The sequence below is a fragment of the Stegostoma tigrinum genome, chromosome 27 (genome assembly GCF_030684315.1).
Source record: "Stegostoma tigrinum isolate sSteTig4 chromosome 27, sSteTig4.hap1, whole genome shotgun sequence".
NCBI lineage: Eukaryota > Metazoa > Chordata > Chondrichthyes > Orectolobiformes > Stegostomatidae > Stegostoma > Stegostoma tigrinum.
Window position 1 is genome coordinate 28,738,752 of NC_081380.1, and position 15,814 is coordinate 28,754,565.

General features: G+C 41.7%; 1 protein-coding gene across 4 annotated transcripts in view; it reads right to left on the bottom strand.

The window, feature by feature from the left end:
- The window catches only part of LOC125464660 (seizure protein 6 homolog), an 853,304-nt gene that overhangs the window by 161,521 nt on the left and 675,969 nt on the right, over positions 1 to 15,814 (bottom strand). For 3 of the 4 annotated variants that reach the window (XM_059655252.1, XM_059655251.1, XM_059655250.1), the window contains exon 5: positions 9,131 to 9,316. The exons of the other annotated variant lie outside the window; for it this stretch is intronic. In XM_059655252.1, coding sequence (XP_059511235.1) covers positions 9,131 to 9,316 — 186 coding nt within the window. The remainder of the gene's footprint in view (positions 1 to 9,130; positions 9,317 to 15,814) is intronic. 4 annotated transcript variants of the gene reach the window in all.

Here is a 15,814-nt window from a genome sequence, read left to right on the forward strand (position 1 = left end):
TTGATGCTTTGATTGGCTTATAAGGAGCGGAAAGTAACTGATTCACTTGGAAACCGTCTTTGATTATCAATTTTACTCTAGGGTCACTGGAAGCAAAACACAGACTCTGCTTTCTCTTCAGAGGCTGCCAGACTTGCTGAGTTTCTCCAGCAATTTCTGTTATTGTGCATTTCAGAAGAATTCAATTCCAGGTGGTGTCCCATGAGTAGAATGGACAGAATTTGTGAAAGCAGTTGTGAGAGACTTTGGTTGATTATTAATCTGCAATTCCTTCCAGAATACTGATGGCAGGAGAGTTTCCTGACCAGCCAGAACCATGTTATACTTGCAATGCAACAGCACCCCATTCTCATGTTAAAGACACCATACAGAAGTTTGTTCATCCAGATCTACACCTTGTTATCACAGCCTCCAGCCTCGGCAGTTCCTACTATCTCATACGGAAGTTCTTTTCATGTATCAGCGATATCCTTGTTTCAAAGGACAATTACACATATATTAACAACCAACTTAAGATGACAATGGGAAATAAAACAGGGCTCAATTATGTTTGTTAAAAGCTACCTTTATTAATATGCTGAGTCTTGCTTTCTGCAAACAGAAAGAATATATCCAACCATTGCAATTTTTCCAGTGAAACAACAGCCTGGGAGATAACTATTCACTGATTCATTCTCAATGGCAACGCCTCAACCAGTCAAGTCAGAAATCTTTTTCTCATGCAGTATAAGTTGTTGTTTATTCTGAGATTTGGTATTCTTGTCTGTATCCATTACATTATAAGCCAATAAGAAACAGGAACAGAAGTAAGCCATTTGGCCCCTCAGACCTGTTCTACCATTCAATAGGATTATGGCTGATCCCAAAGATAGTAAGACAAAAAGCTTCAACAACAGCATGTCTCTTTTTTCTCAGCAATAGGTAAAACTGTCATACTAGGGGCTGCATGCTTTTTCATTCAACATTCATACACATTGAAAGGGATACTATTCTCCAATGAATACACTGACAGCAATAAATGTACCTTTCAATTGAAACATGGTGCTCTATTACCATTTGCTAAAGGTCAGTGTTCATGCCCCTGGCAAGTATTGATCTTGGCTCTCTAAAACAACAAAGAAATTGTAACCCTATAGATCTGTACAAATATTGAAAATATTTCCGTACTGTACTTTCAATGCATCTACTGAAGGAAAGGGGACATTCCTCAAGTTAGAATCCAACAACGGAATATAAAATGAATGCTACGTTACTATAGAGCTGGTTTTGTGCTGGGTGAGCACTGTGCAAGGGTCACCAGATGTTGACACTGAGGTGTCACATGATCAACAACGAACCTAAAGTAGAGTTGGCAGGCGTTTCAAAGGCTAGTCCCATTCTCATTTTACTGGGTCTTCTTATTTCAGCTAATACTGTGAGAATCTCATCGAGGAGCTTAATGCGAATCTTGCACAATATCAAAGCTGCTTACAATTCAAGCTCTCAAAACAACTTGCTCCAGTGGCAAATCATCTGTCTGATTCCAGCTGCTGCTGCTTAGCAAGAACAGAGGGAGAGCATTTAAGACTCATCAATGAAGGCTGACTACATGTAATCATTGATTTAATTGTAGGAATTTGTTATTTGTGCCTAGAAGCAAATTGGTGCATTTTCCAAACCTGAAAAAGCATTTCCCTGTTTTAAAGAGCAAAAAAAGTCTTGTAGAAATGCCTCTAGGCAGACAAATACTTTGTATGGGGTGATCAGGCCTCGCTCAGATTGAAATGCCAGCTCTGGTTTTGATGATTTCAATTTACTTTCTGGGTTGGAAACTGGAGGTTTGAAAGGTCACTGCAGGAGGTGTGCAAGAAATCTGTCCAGGTATTAACCATACATACACATAGACACAAGTAATTCTTTAGAGCCAGCAGATGTTTCTTAAAAATGCAAAGCTATTTATTACCAGAATACTAATTAGATTTAGAAGCTGAAGAAAACCTTTCAGACATGACTGAATCTATAGGGAAAATCTTCAGGTTGATTTTCAGAGTTGCTGAGGTCAGTTTTAGCTGAAAAATATGACTGATTTTTTTTTCTCTTGGAATGAAGCAATGATTCATTAAATTTTAATCTGCATAGCTATTTCATTGATTACAGTGTCACAATTTTACATCGACTTGCTGACCTGCAGCCCGAGAGTTATGTGATCTCAGACAGAAGAGTCACTGCAGCTTGAGCTGAAGAGGGAAAACTTGGGGAGGAAGCCAAGTCTCCCCGTTTGTACAGAATGGAACTATATATGGGTGAGGATATTGGCTCACATTCCTACAGACAGCCATCATTGAGACCAACTGTTTGCACCTTTGTCACATTGCCTAACTTTGACCTTGCCTCTGCTTACCTGCTGCTGAAACCCTCATCTCTGCCATTGCTATCTTTAGACGTGATTATTTCAGCACCCTTCCGTCCAGGCCAAACATTCCTCACTCCCACCGAGCTTCAAATCTCTGTTGCTATCTCCTAGCTTTCAATAAGTCCACTTCACTCATCTTTTCAGTTTTTTATACAATCCATTCATCGGATGTCACTGGCTGGGTCAGCAATTATTGTCATCCCTGATTGCCCTTGAGAAAGTAATGACGAGCTGCCTTGTTGAACAGCTGCAGTCCATGTGCTGCATGCAGACCCACAATGCCATTAAGGAGGGAATTCTCTGGTCTACACTGACCCCTGGTCAAATGGAGACTTGATTTCAAAAATTCTCATACTTATTTTCAAAATCTTCCATGACTCCACGGCTGCCTATCTTTGTAATCTCCTGGCCTGCAACATTCCTTCAAATATTGCGCATTCTTGACTTTAACCACCACTGTTTTGTGGCTGCATCCTCAGTTGCCAGGGTCCTAATTCATGTAATTCCCTCTGCTTCCTGTCCTTCCGCCTGTTCTTCTTTCACGGTCACCTTAATTTCAAAGAAACATCACTTTTTACTTTCAAAAGTCAGTTGTGCTCACTAAATGCAAAGAATTGTCAAGCTTTAAACTGCTTAGGAAATTCAGTTAATAGAAATTATACCACAATTGAGCTTCATCTGTGCAATAACAGGCACTTGGCTTAAAGAGGGACAAGTCTAAGCAGCTCAACATTCCTGAATGTAGGTATTTCAGGCTGATAAACAAGAGAATTTAAAAAAGTGGAGGTATAGCATTATTATCTGAAGAATCAAGTATTGTTGCGAGGAGGCATGATATTCTAAATGAAACATCATATGGGTTGAGCTCAGAAACAAAGAGGAGGGGCAGCCACATTGTTAGGCATGTACTATGGACCCTAAAATAGTGGAAGACTGATAAAGAAGCAAGTATGTTGACAAATTTCTGAGTGCAGTAACAATCGGGCAGTAATAGTTGGGGAACTTCAACCACCCAAATATCAACTGGAATACAAACAGTGAAAGGCAGAGATGCCACAAACTTCTTGAACTGCAGTGTAAAGAATTTTTTTGTAGACAGCACATAACAAGCCCAATGAGATGGAGCGCAATTTTAGATTTAACCTTAGGAAATGTAATACTTCAGAAAATGCAGAGCATTGCAAAAGTTACAAGGGTGAAGTGAAAATGGAAAGCAAAGACCAGAAATGAAAAAATATTTGCTGAAAAATCAATGAAAATCCAAAATTATTTTATGAGTACTTTGAGAGCAAGAAGATGACAAAAAAAAGGGTAAGGTCTATCAGAGATGTATATGGTAACTTGTGCACAGATACAGGAAATGAGGGCTGGGTTTTTACTGAGAACATTGTCTCTCTCTATGGAAGAACAAAATGATGTAGTCATTCTAGTTATAGAGGTAGTTATTAGGTAAAATGGGCAGAATCAAAGGGGAAATGCTGGTAGGACAAACTTTCTTGATGGCGACAAATCACTAGGACCAGATGAGTTGTAAATCAGGTTGTTAGAAGTGTTCAGCAAGAACGTAAAAGGTCCATTGAGGATACACGTCCCAGAAGGTTGGAGGTCTGTGAATGCTGTACCATTGTTCAAAAAATGCACAAGGGATAGACAAATACTCACAGGGCCGGTTGTTCTGACTTTAAATGATGAGAAATAATGCTGAAATTTAGAATTAAAGGAAGGTTATGTCTTACTACTTTGAATTTTTGAAGAACTAGTAAGTACTATCTATTGAGGGTAATGCAATAGATGTTGTCTGCATGGATTTTAATGCGGCATTTCACAAGGTTTACATGGAAGACTGGCCAGAAAATTATAGGCCCACGGGGAATGTGGTGGCTTGGATCCAAAATTGGCTCGGAGTTGGAGAATAAATGGCAATGGCTAACAGATGGTTTTACAAACGGAAAGTAGTTTCTGATGGTGTTCCACTGGGTTCAGTTTGGATCTCATGCTTTTCTAATATATACCAATGATTTAGAATTAAATGTGGGACACACCACTGGGAAATGAGCAAATGATACAAAAATTGGCCCGACTAGTTAATAGTGAAGAGAACGGCTGTTGACTGCAGGATGTTAGCAATGGTTTATCATACAAGTTGCAGAGTTTCTTTTTCTGGCTGATACCTGAATTTGTAGTGTCTTGATTGTTACCGTAAAGAGCAGCAGGAGGTCCAGGGACTTCTGTGTTCTATCGATGCTGTGTTGGTCATGCACTGCTCTGCATTCTCTTGTATGGAGCCAGTTGTGTGGTACTAGGGTCACTTGACTAATAATTCAGAGCACAATGTGGAGAAAATGGGCCGGAATCCCAACAAGACAGATGATCAATTTCCTTTCAGAATTGAAATCTCAAATTAAAAACAAGAACAATGTCAAGCATGATGAAATTGTTGACTGTTGCAGAAAACCCATCTATCTCACTAGTGTCCTTTAGAGAAGGAAAACTGACCTACATATAACCCAGTCAGCATTGTGGTTGACTCTGACATAACCTGTAAAATTACCTAACAAACTGCCCAACTGCATCAAAAGACCAAGAATGGAACAAAACTGGATGGACAAACCAGCATTGACCTAGGAAATGACAGTGACAGACTCAGCCCTGTCAACCCTTCTATCCAACATCAGGGAGCTTGTGCCAATATTGGGAGAGCTGTGCCATGCACTAATCAAGCATCAGCTTGACATAGTCAGACTCACAGAATCATACATTGTTGACAGTGTGCTAGACACTACCATCTCCATCCCTATGTCCTGCCCTACCAGCAGGACACACCCGCAAGAGGAGTCATCAGCTCAGTGATGCATGATCGAGAGAAGAATTGCAAGGAGGAGTCTTCAGCAATAACTTCACCCCAATGAAATCTCAGGTGAAACGAGGACAAGTAACAATCCTGCTCCCTCACCTGATGAATCAGTACTCCCTCATCTTCAACTGCAATTAGAGGAAGTACTGAAGGCGGTAACATATTCTGGGTCGAAAATTTCAACGTCCATCACCAAGACTGGCTCGGCAGCACCAGTACTGATTGAGATGGCTGAGTCCTATAGGACATAGCTGCTAGTCCTGTCTGTACTAAGTGGTGAGGGAACTCATGGGAGGAAAATACTGACGACCTCATTCTCACCAATTTGCTTTTTACAAATGTTCCATGATAGCATTGTTGGAGAGACCATCACACAGTCATTATGGAGTTGAAGGTCCATGTTCACACTGAGTATTGTTTTTGCAGCTGGAAAGCCTTTCCAGTGGTGCAGTGTCAGGCTCAATTTTGGGTTGCTTGTTGTCTGTGGCACGTATTAAGGATTTGAACTTAAATATGTGAGGTGTTATTGGGAAATTTGCAGCTGACACAAAAATTGGCCAGTGAGTCGATAATGAAGAGGATGGCTGGTGGATTGCGGGAAATATCATTGTTTTTATTTGGAGTGGACAGAGAAGTGGCAAATGGAACTCAAACAAACAAGTGGAGATTATGCATTTAGGGAATGCAAACAAAACAAAGGAAAAGCAATAAACAGGTGGATATTAAGAGAGGTGGAGAAAGTGAGAAACCTTGGAGTACGTGTTCACAGGAACCCGACAGTCGCAAGATAGGCAGATAAGGTGGTAAAGAAAGCATATGGGATGTTTTCTTTCTGGGAAATGTATTGAACACAAAGGTGAAATGTTGGAACTCTATAATACACTGGTTAGGCCACAGCTGGAGTTTTGTGAACAGTTCTGGTAAGTAAACTACAGGAAGGACATAACCGCTCCTGACAAAGGACAGAGGAGATTTACGAGAATGTTGTTGAACGTGAAAATTACACCTATGAGGAAAGATTGGATAGGTCAGCATTGTTTACCTTTGAACAGAAGAGGCCAAGGGGTAGTTTAACTGAGGTGTAACTAGACACGAGCAATTAATGTTGGCCAGCCTGAGACACCCATGTCCCTCGCGACAATAAAAAATAAGAGGGTTTAGATTGAATGGAGATGGGAGATCTGATGCCTCTACATAAAGGTCAATTACCAGGAGAGATGGATTAGAAGGAACATGAGGAAAATCTTTCTCACTCAGAGGGTGATGAGTGTCTGGAATTTATTGCCCCGTTTGGTAACTGAGGTGAAAGCCTTCATCTCGTTTAAAATGAGTTTGGATCAGCACCTAAAGCATTGTAACCTAGAGGTTTACGGACCAGGTATTGGCATATGGGATTAGAAAGGACAGCAAGTTTGTACAGCCAGTACAGATACAATGGGCTGAATGCACTCTTTGCGTGCTATACCTTTCTATGGTTCTATGGTTAAACTAGCTTTATTACTTGTAATCATCTATGAATAGATTTCTCATTGTAACTCCTCTTAGATATCCAGATAAAACACATCCAGAGAGTGTTATTCTGATAATATTGCATACATAAATAATACAGAAGGGATGGGATTAATATTTATGGAGGTGACAGCTTATGAAGCTGGGAGTGAATCATTTACCCAAAGCAAAAGCTGAATTTTAATTTTAATTCATCAAACAGTACTCGACCGTACCTCCCAGTGTTCCTGCTCAGATGGGCTAGGTGAAAAGGATTGTACAAGACATAATCAAATGAAGTCAGCAATAATAGGACTTTTCTGTTCCTTGTGGTATAAAATCTGTCAAGAGCAAAGCGCCTATACACTTTGGCTTTAAGTAAAATAACATATGGAATACGTTCCTAGACACTGCAGAAAAATCACATTCCATTTGATAGAATACTGATGCCATCACATCCAATATTTGAATAGATATGTCAATAATATATTGAAATAATCATCAGAAATCATTACCAGTTAGTCCATTCTATTACTGCTAGTGGTTATGTCCCAACTGTATCATATTAGTATTAGTTTAGAGATCTACATACACATATGCATAAATGTTTTAAAAATACGTATTATATAAAATTGATTTCTGTTGATGCTAAGTGGTTTTTTTTCCCATTTTGCCCTCAGAGTATAAAATTCTCTTAGGTTAGAAACAACATGATCTGTGACACTGTAAAACCCGCCATACTCTGCTCAAAAAGTCATTTTAACTTGAACGTCAGAAGAGCACCTTCTGCTGCATCAGATGTGAATGATTCCACTTTTAAATGTGATTATAGCTGTCTGGGCATATTGCTCATTTATGTCAAGCTGTGGGTTGCTGTGGGCCTGCAGTTATATTGATCAGGGTAGAGTATTCCTAGAACTGACAGATTAGCCCAAACTGGATTCAGACACATATGCCAGAGATGACAGGACTGGCTGTTTATTCACTGCAGGAATTCTTTATAATACAGATTGCAGGAGGTGGTAGGATTAAAGCAATTTCTTTTAAAAGTCCTTCATGGGAATCCGGACATCACTGGCTAGACCGGCATTTATTGCTCATCCCTCATGGCCCAGAGGGCAGTTGAGAGTCAACTGCCTTGCTGTGGGTCTGGGGTCACTTGTAGACCAGACACGGTAAGGCCAGTAACTTCCTTCCCTAAAAGTCATGAATGAACCAAATAGATTCTCCTGACAATTGGCAAGACACAATCACCATTAGAATCTTAATTCCAGATTGTTTGCATTTAATTCAAATTCCACCATCTGCCATAGTGGGATTCAAACCCTGTTCCCTAGAGCATTACCTGGGCCTGTGGATTAATAGCCTAGTGACAATACAGCGAGGCCATCGCATCCCCATAGTCAGGAGAAATGAAGCGATGATACTGAGGAGGCATATGGCTCTGTTTAGTAACAGTTACACATTAGAAAGACGGCTGTTTCACAACAATAATCATAGAGCTAGTAATAGAGTCATAGGAATGTTACAGCATGGAAAGTGGCCCTTCAGCCCATTTCATCTGTACTGGAGCATGAACAAGATCTACCGGCATTAGTAATCCTTGCCTCTGTATTTAATACCTTGTCCAATGAAGGAAAACATCTCATAATCTCTCTTTGCCAATTCATCTATCTTTCTTGCCACCTTCGGAGACCTGTGGACTTGCACTTCAAGATCTCTCACTTCCTCCGCCTCTCTGAATATCCTCCCATTTACTGCTTTATTTATTCTCCCCAAATGTCTCAGCTCACATTCTCCAGGCTGAAGTCCTTTACCACTTTTCTATATGAAGAAGCTCGACTAGAATTAGTAAAAATTTGGAATCAAATTACAGAGGAAATGAAGTAGTAGAAAGTAGATTGGACAAACTAATGTATGAGAGTGCTAAAATTATATAATGACTTAAATTAAGTTAGAAGAAAGCACTATATTGAACAGCAGCCATAATTAAAGTTTAAAATTTGTACAAAACTAATTTGAAAAATTTGCATTTCAAAGTCTATTAACTCCACTTTTGTCCAGTTACTTTACAGGCACCCACATATTCTTAACATAAGGGATTTGTTACTGTGTTTTTCTTTTACCAGAATTGAGCTGAGTGAGATATGCAACAATAACTTGTGCTTATATAGCATCTTTAATGTGGTGAAACATGCCAAATTACTTTGCAGTGACAGCTGGACTGTAATCTGGTCAAAAAGGGAGGTTGGGAGGACAGTCTTATAGGAGGGAAGAGCACTGAAAAGCCTCGTTTACTCCAAAGGCACAAAGCGCTCAGACAATCTACCTTGCTTTTAAAAAGCACTTAGGACAAAGATGTTGCTAAAGATGAGGCGTGCTCTCATCATGCTTACCAACGCATTCCGGTTCATTGTCACTCCAGTGAGGCTTGCTGCCATTGACACAGGTGAGGGAAGGGAAACCTTGCAGGCGGTAACCTGTGTTACAGTAGAAGTGCGCCACTCCACCAGGATGGAGGCTGGTGACAGACACATCGCCAAAGGACGGCTTCTGTGGAAATCCACAGCTCAGCAGATACGCTGCATGGAGACAAGATAAAATGTTTAGAAAAGAAAATTCAATAAAATCCACTGGGAAAGGAAATTACTCACAGTGCTTTAATCACATTCTGAGAGCATTGGGCATTCTTCTCTCGCTGGTAGCATCTGGATATTATTCCCTTTGAAGGAGAAACAGAAGTGTATTCAAATGAAATCAAAGTCCCAGAGTTGTTTAAATAAGAACAGAAAAATGCTGGAAATACTCAGCAGGCCAGGCGACATCTGGGCCCGATTGGGTGTTCCCAGCATGCTGTTTTCTTGTTTCTGATTTTTGTATCTACAGTCTTTTGAGTCACAGTTAACATGCAGAAATAGTTCATACTCTACACTGATACAGTTTGTGGGCTACAGCCGACTCCAATTCTTGTTAATGTTCAAGTGAAACTGGCTTTCATGTTTTTGGCTCTTCAAGGACTGCCTTCATTTCGAGTTCTCTGCTCAAAGGTGGGCCCTTGGTGACTATTTGCTGAAAATGTGTCATAATGCTATGATTTTCTCTACTATAGGTACAGCATGGTAGCAAACCTACAGCCTACCTCAATCGCAATGTGCTTGTTGGTATTACTCAGATCTGCACGTTGGGTATCTGGCTGACTAAGCTAACTCAAAACAGAACAAACAATTGAAATAATAAAGTGCGGAGCTGGATGAACACAGCCGGCCAAGCAGCATCTCAGGAGCACAAAAGCTGATGTTTCGGGCCTAGACCCTTCATCAGAGAGGGGGACGGGGAGAGGGAACTGGAATAAATAGGGAGAGAGGTGGAGGCGGACCGAAGATGGAGATAAAACAAGATAGGTAGAGAGGAGAGTATAGGTAAGGAGGTAGGGAGGGGATAGGTCAGTCCAGGGAGGACGGACAGGTCAAGGAGGCGGGATGAGGTTAGTAGGTAGGAAATGGAGGTGCGGCTTGAGGTGGGAGGAAGGGACGGGTGAGAGGAAGAACAGGTTAGGGAGGCAGAGACAGGCTGGGCTGGTTTTGGGATGCAGTGGGGGGAGGGGACGAGCTGGGCTGGTTTAGGGATGCAGTGGGGGAAGGGGAGATTTTGAAGCTTGTCAAGTCCACATTGATACCGTTGGGCTGCAGTGTTCCCAAGCGGAATATGAGTTGCTGTTCCTGCAACCTTTGGGTGGCATCATTGTGGCACTGCAGGAGGCCCATGATGGACATGTCGTCTGAGGAATGGGAGGGGGAGTGGAAATGGTTCGCGACTGGGAGGTGCAGTTGTTTGTTGAGAACCGAGCGGAGGTGTTCTGCAAAGCGATCCCCAAGCCTCCGCTTGGTTTCCCCAATGTAGAGGAAGCCACACCGGGTGCAATGGATACAATATACCACATTGACAGATGTGTAGGTGAACATCTGCTTGACATGGAAGGTCATCTTGGGGCCTGGGATAGGGGTGAGGGAGAAGGTGTGGGGGCAAGTGTAGCATTTCCTGCAGTTGCAGGGGAAGGTGCCGGGTGTGGTGTGGTTGGAGGGGAGTGTGGAGCGGACAAGGGAGTCGTGGAGAGAGTGGTCTGTCCACAAGGCAGACAAGGGTGGGGATGGAAAAATAGCTTGGGTGGTGGGGTCGGATTGTAGATGGCGGAAGTGTCGGAGGATGATACATTGTATCCGGAGGTTGGTGGGGTGGTATGTGAGAATCAGTGGGATCCTCTGGGGGCGGTTGTGGGAGGGATGTGTTGCGGGAAATGTGGGAGATGCGGTCAAGGGCGTTCTCGACCACTGCGGGGGGAAATTTGTGGTCCTTGAAGAACGTGGACATCTGGGATGTGCAGGAGTGGAATGCCTCATCCTGGGAGCAGATGCGGCGGAGGCGGAGGAATCGGGAATAGGGGATGGAATTTTTGTAGGACGGTGGGTGGGAGGAGGTGTATTCTCGGTAGCTGTGGGAGTCAGTGGGCTTGAAATGGACATCAGTTTCTAACTGGTTACCTGAGATGGAGACTGAGAGGTCCAGGAAGGTGAGGGATGTGTTGGAGATGGCCCAGGTAAACTTGAGGTTGGTGTGGAAGGTGTTGGTAAAGTGGATGAACTGTTCGAGCTCCTCTGGGGAGCAAGAGGCGGCGCCGATACAGTCATCAATGTAACGGAGAAAGAGGTGGGGTTTGGGGCCTGTGTCGGTGCGAAAAAGGGACTGTTCCACGTAACCTACAAAGAGGCAGGCATTGCTTGGGCCCATGTGGGTACCCATGGCCACCCCCTTAGTCTGTAGGAAGTGGGAGGAATCGAAAGAGAAGTGGTTGAGGGTGAGGACGAGTTCGGCTAGGCGGATGAGGGTGTCGGTGGAGGGGGATTGGTCGGGCCTGCGGGACAGGAAGAAGCGGAGGGCCTTGAGGCCATCTGCATGAGGAATACAGGTGTATAGGGACTGGACATCCATGGTGAAAATGAGGTGTTGGGGGCCAGGGAATTGGAAGTCCTGGAGGAGGTGGAGGGCGTGGGTGGTGTCACGGACGTAGTTGGGGAGTTCCTGGACCAAAGGGGAGAAAAACAAGGTGTACAGCTGGATCTACACAGCAGGTCAAGCAGCATCAGAGGAGCAGGAAGGCTGACGTTTTGGGCCTAGACCCTTCTTCAGACCCTTCAACTGGAAATCATATTTGAATGAAGCAGCCTGAAATAGGCATCAATAGGACAAAGGGGTCTAAGTTTCTGAAATGGCAGAGACTATGTTAGAAGTTTTTTTCACTAAAATCGTGTCAAATCTATGAAACGCTCTGTATGAGAGAGCAGTGAATGCTCAGTAACTGAGTATATTCAAGGCAGAAGCTAAACAATTGTTGGATACTCAAGAAATTAAAGGATGTGGAGAGAATGCAGGAAAATGGAACTGAGGTAGAAAATCACCTATGATCTTGCTGAATAGCTATGCAGGCCTACTTTAGATTTTATTTCAAATGTTGTTATATTCTTATTGTAATCCCCGAGGACTATATTGAAATAACCAGGGCATAGTATTAACACTCGTCTGAGGCTCAACCATTTGGTTCTCAGGCAAGAATGCTACCAACTGAGTGAACAGTGACATTATGGAGATTATCGAGATTTGAAAATCAATTATGAAAGAAAAGAGGGACTGAGAGGGTGTTGCAGCCAAAATATTTTTCCACTGCAGTGAAATCAGAGTGGGCCGATGAGATAACTTACTCTGAATATTTGGCCAAAAATGTGACAGTTGCAAAATCAACTTTGGGGTCTTAAAACACTGTAAGCACAATCAGAAAGTTCTTAGTAACATTACACAATGCAGCATGAGATGTGATTTAGAGCTGACAGTTATTCATTAGTTTTGTTAGGAAGTTGGACATAGATTAAGACGAGGCAAGGAGAGCATAATTTGGAAGTGAGCCAAACTTGTAAAAATAAGATCAGTTCAATCATGCTACTTCGCTTTGTAAAGCCCAGTGCAATCTATGTGGAACTCTAAATAGCATTTGGAATCCTCTTAACAGCTTTCAAACTCTTCAGAGTTTGTATTGTGTTACTTGACAGAAATTATTTTGTGCATATTTATCCAAATTCCTTTGGGATGATTATAACTGCATGTGTCAACTCAAAATAACTCGGTGTGACCCATGTTCTAAATAAATCATACTGTTCACTTTCTATCTCTTGCTAATTTTTGTCCGTTCCCCCATCTTTCCTCTTCACAAGCCATTGTCTTCTTGATACAACCCCAGTAAAGCGATGATTAATCATGTACAAGGTGGTTGGAGCAGGCTGAATTGTCCACTTTCGGGCTGATCCAATGATGATAGTCCACACAAGTCGCGTGGTAGCAAACAGCAGCAGAATTCTGACCATTTTTCTCCTTTCCTAACCCTGGTTTGACCTGGCTGAGATTAGGTCAATCAGCAGATACCAAGATTGAATCAATAGGAGATTTAGGAGTGTTGGGATTTGTGACTTGATAAACTTGCCACGACACCGAGGAATCCAGATTCATAAGTAAATTTTCAAAGTAGGAATGTTACCTGCGTCATCAGACTAAATATATAAATGAATTGCCAGATTTCAACTAAAAATACAAACGAACTTTGAATCAACCTTAAATCCACGTGAATATATTGTTTCCAGTTTCTTTTCTATTGAGTTTTACTGACAGTGTAAATGTAAGGGGATAATGACGATGAGTTGAAAAGTGCTATAAAAGCTGATTATTTTTATCTGTATGTTTATAGAAATCCTGACTAAACAGGAAGATATTTTGCAAAGCAATTAACAGGATTTGACTGAGCAGCAGCTAAGCATATATGCCCAAATTTAGTTTGTGTTCGCACTCACTCCTACTGATAAAGATATTTCAGGTTTTGAACTCTTTTAAATTCCTCCATCAGAGACTACTTGCACACTGGATCTATACAAAATACAATGCAGTGCAATTAAAATCATGGCATCATATCAGTTATACTGTAAAACAAGTTGTTCTCAACATAAATAAGAAGTTTCCCTCAGGATACATGTTGTAGTGAAATAAATATTACCATCTTTTACGTAAATCCCATGCTGCAATCCCATTACTGTTCAATTTATACAATTGAAAGTGTCTCTTCATCTATTGCTTTCAGCCATAATATCCTATCAACAAAACAGGAATGGAAATAGCTTGTAAATCCCATTAAGCAAACACCTCCCACACATGTACAATCTACCCCTTATCTCCTTCTGACGTTTCTCGATTCTCAAACTGAATGAACTGTTTATCTATTTCCTCAGCCAGAACCTATTAGGGACTTGAATGACATTGGTCATGGTGAGAAATCTGGGAGCATTGTTCCGTGCACTATCAGGTCAGGTCTTTCTCGACATCAAGGACATTTCAATTGCATAATTGTACAGTTCCAGACAATGAGGCAAAATTCTTACTAGAGAGTGGTGAGATGCCTATTAATGGGAATAATTGCTTGTTAACAGCCTCATTAACTACAAATCTCATGTCATTAGTATGCCGTTTCCCATTTTACCACCCACTACAAGGAAACTCATGCTGACAATTGCCAACATCAAAGTCAGAGGGCATACCTTGAGCTTGCTTCTTGGATCGCCATATCAGACAGGCATCAACAACATGTCAGGGCGAAGACACCAGCTGCACTCATCCCCTGTTCATGGATGCTGACATCTGACAAACTGCCCAGCCTCTCAGAAACACCATGGCACCTTCACAATTCATTTTCAGGATGTTTCTGCCATTTAACATTGTCCTTCATGGTGCATCAACAATTAGCTATGAAATGCTGCTGCAAGGACACTTTGTGTGCATGAACAGGCAGCTGGATTGGACCAAGCTGCATCTCAGGATTGCTTGGTTGCTCTCTGAGTGCTCACATACTAACTTCAGGCTTCTATTTCGTTTGAGGACACTTCAGGCAGAGTACTCCACATCAGTTAAATAGTGTGCACAATCAATGACAGCAATGTGCAAAGATAGGTGATGATGAGGCAAAGGCACAAGATCACATGAATGACCACATTGTAGGGAAGAGCTATTCACATTATATTTATTGCTACACCATCCAGTCTAATTCCCAACAAGCTACTGATTGAATTCATTTTGAAAGTACTGCTTGACATTGACTGAGTTGGCAACCCTCAAGACACTAAAGAAAGGTGGAATAAAATTATTCCGATCATGGCATTTATGTCGAGAATATCACAAAGCACTCTTTGCAAGGAGGAGTGCAATGTGGCAGAGATACACAAGAGAAAAATAGTTGAGGGAACAAACTCAAAGCTTCAGGTAGAGATTTAAAATAGATGAATAGAGCTTTCTGGAACAGAGTCAAAATGATTTGAAGTATTCCAGCAATGGAGTGCTAAACCTGTCCTGGCTCATTCACTGTTATTATCTTGCCAGGCTGTTTCTCTGTCATCCACTATTGGATGAACGCAAATTTCCTCCAATGAAATATTAGGAAGTTGAAGTCATTGTTTTCAGTCCCCACTGCAAATTCCATTCCTAGCTACTGACTCCATCCCTTTCCCTGACAGTAGTTTGAAAAGTTTATCTACTGGCAAAGCTGGAGTCATAGCTGATCCTAAGACAAGCTTCTGACCTTATACTTGTTGCCATCGTTAAGACTGTCTATTTCCACCTCTGAGGCATTGCCCAACTTCGTTCCTGTCTCAGTCTCATCTGCTGCTAAAACTCTCATCCATGTCTTTGTTACCTTGAGACTTGATTACTACTGTTTGATCTTGTTACATTTAACGCTGTGTAAGCTTGAGGTTATAAGAATCTCCACTGTTTGTATCTTAACTCAGAGCTAACCTACATTGGCTCCTGGCCAGCCAATACTTTAATTTTAAAAGTCTCATGTGTATTTTCAAATCCATCCATGTCCTCATCTCTCCTTATCGCTAATATCTCCTCCAGCCCCATAACTTTCCATGATAGTTAAACTACTGTAATTCTGTGCTCTCCCTAGCCTCGTTAATTTTAATTACTCCACCAATGATGGCTGTGCCTTCAAT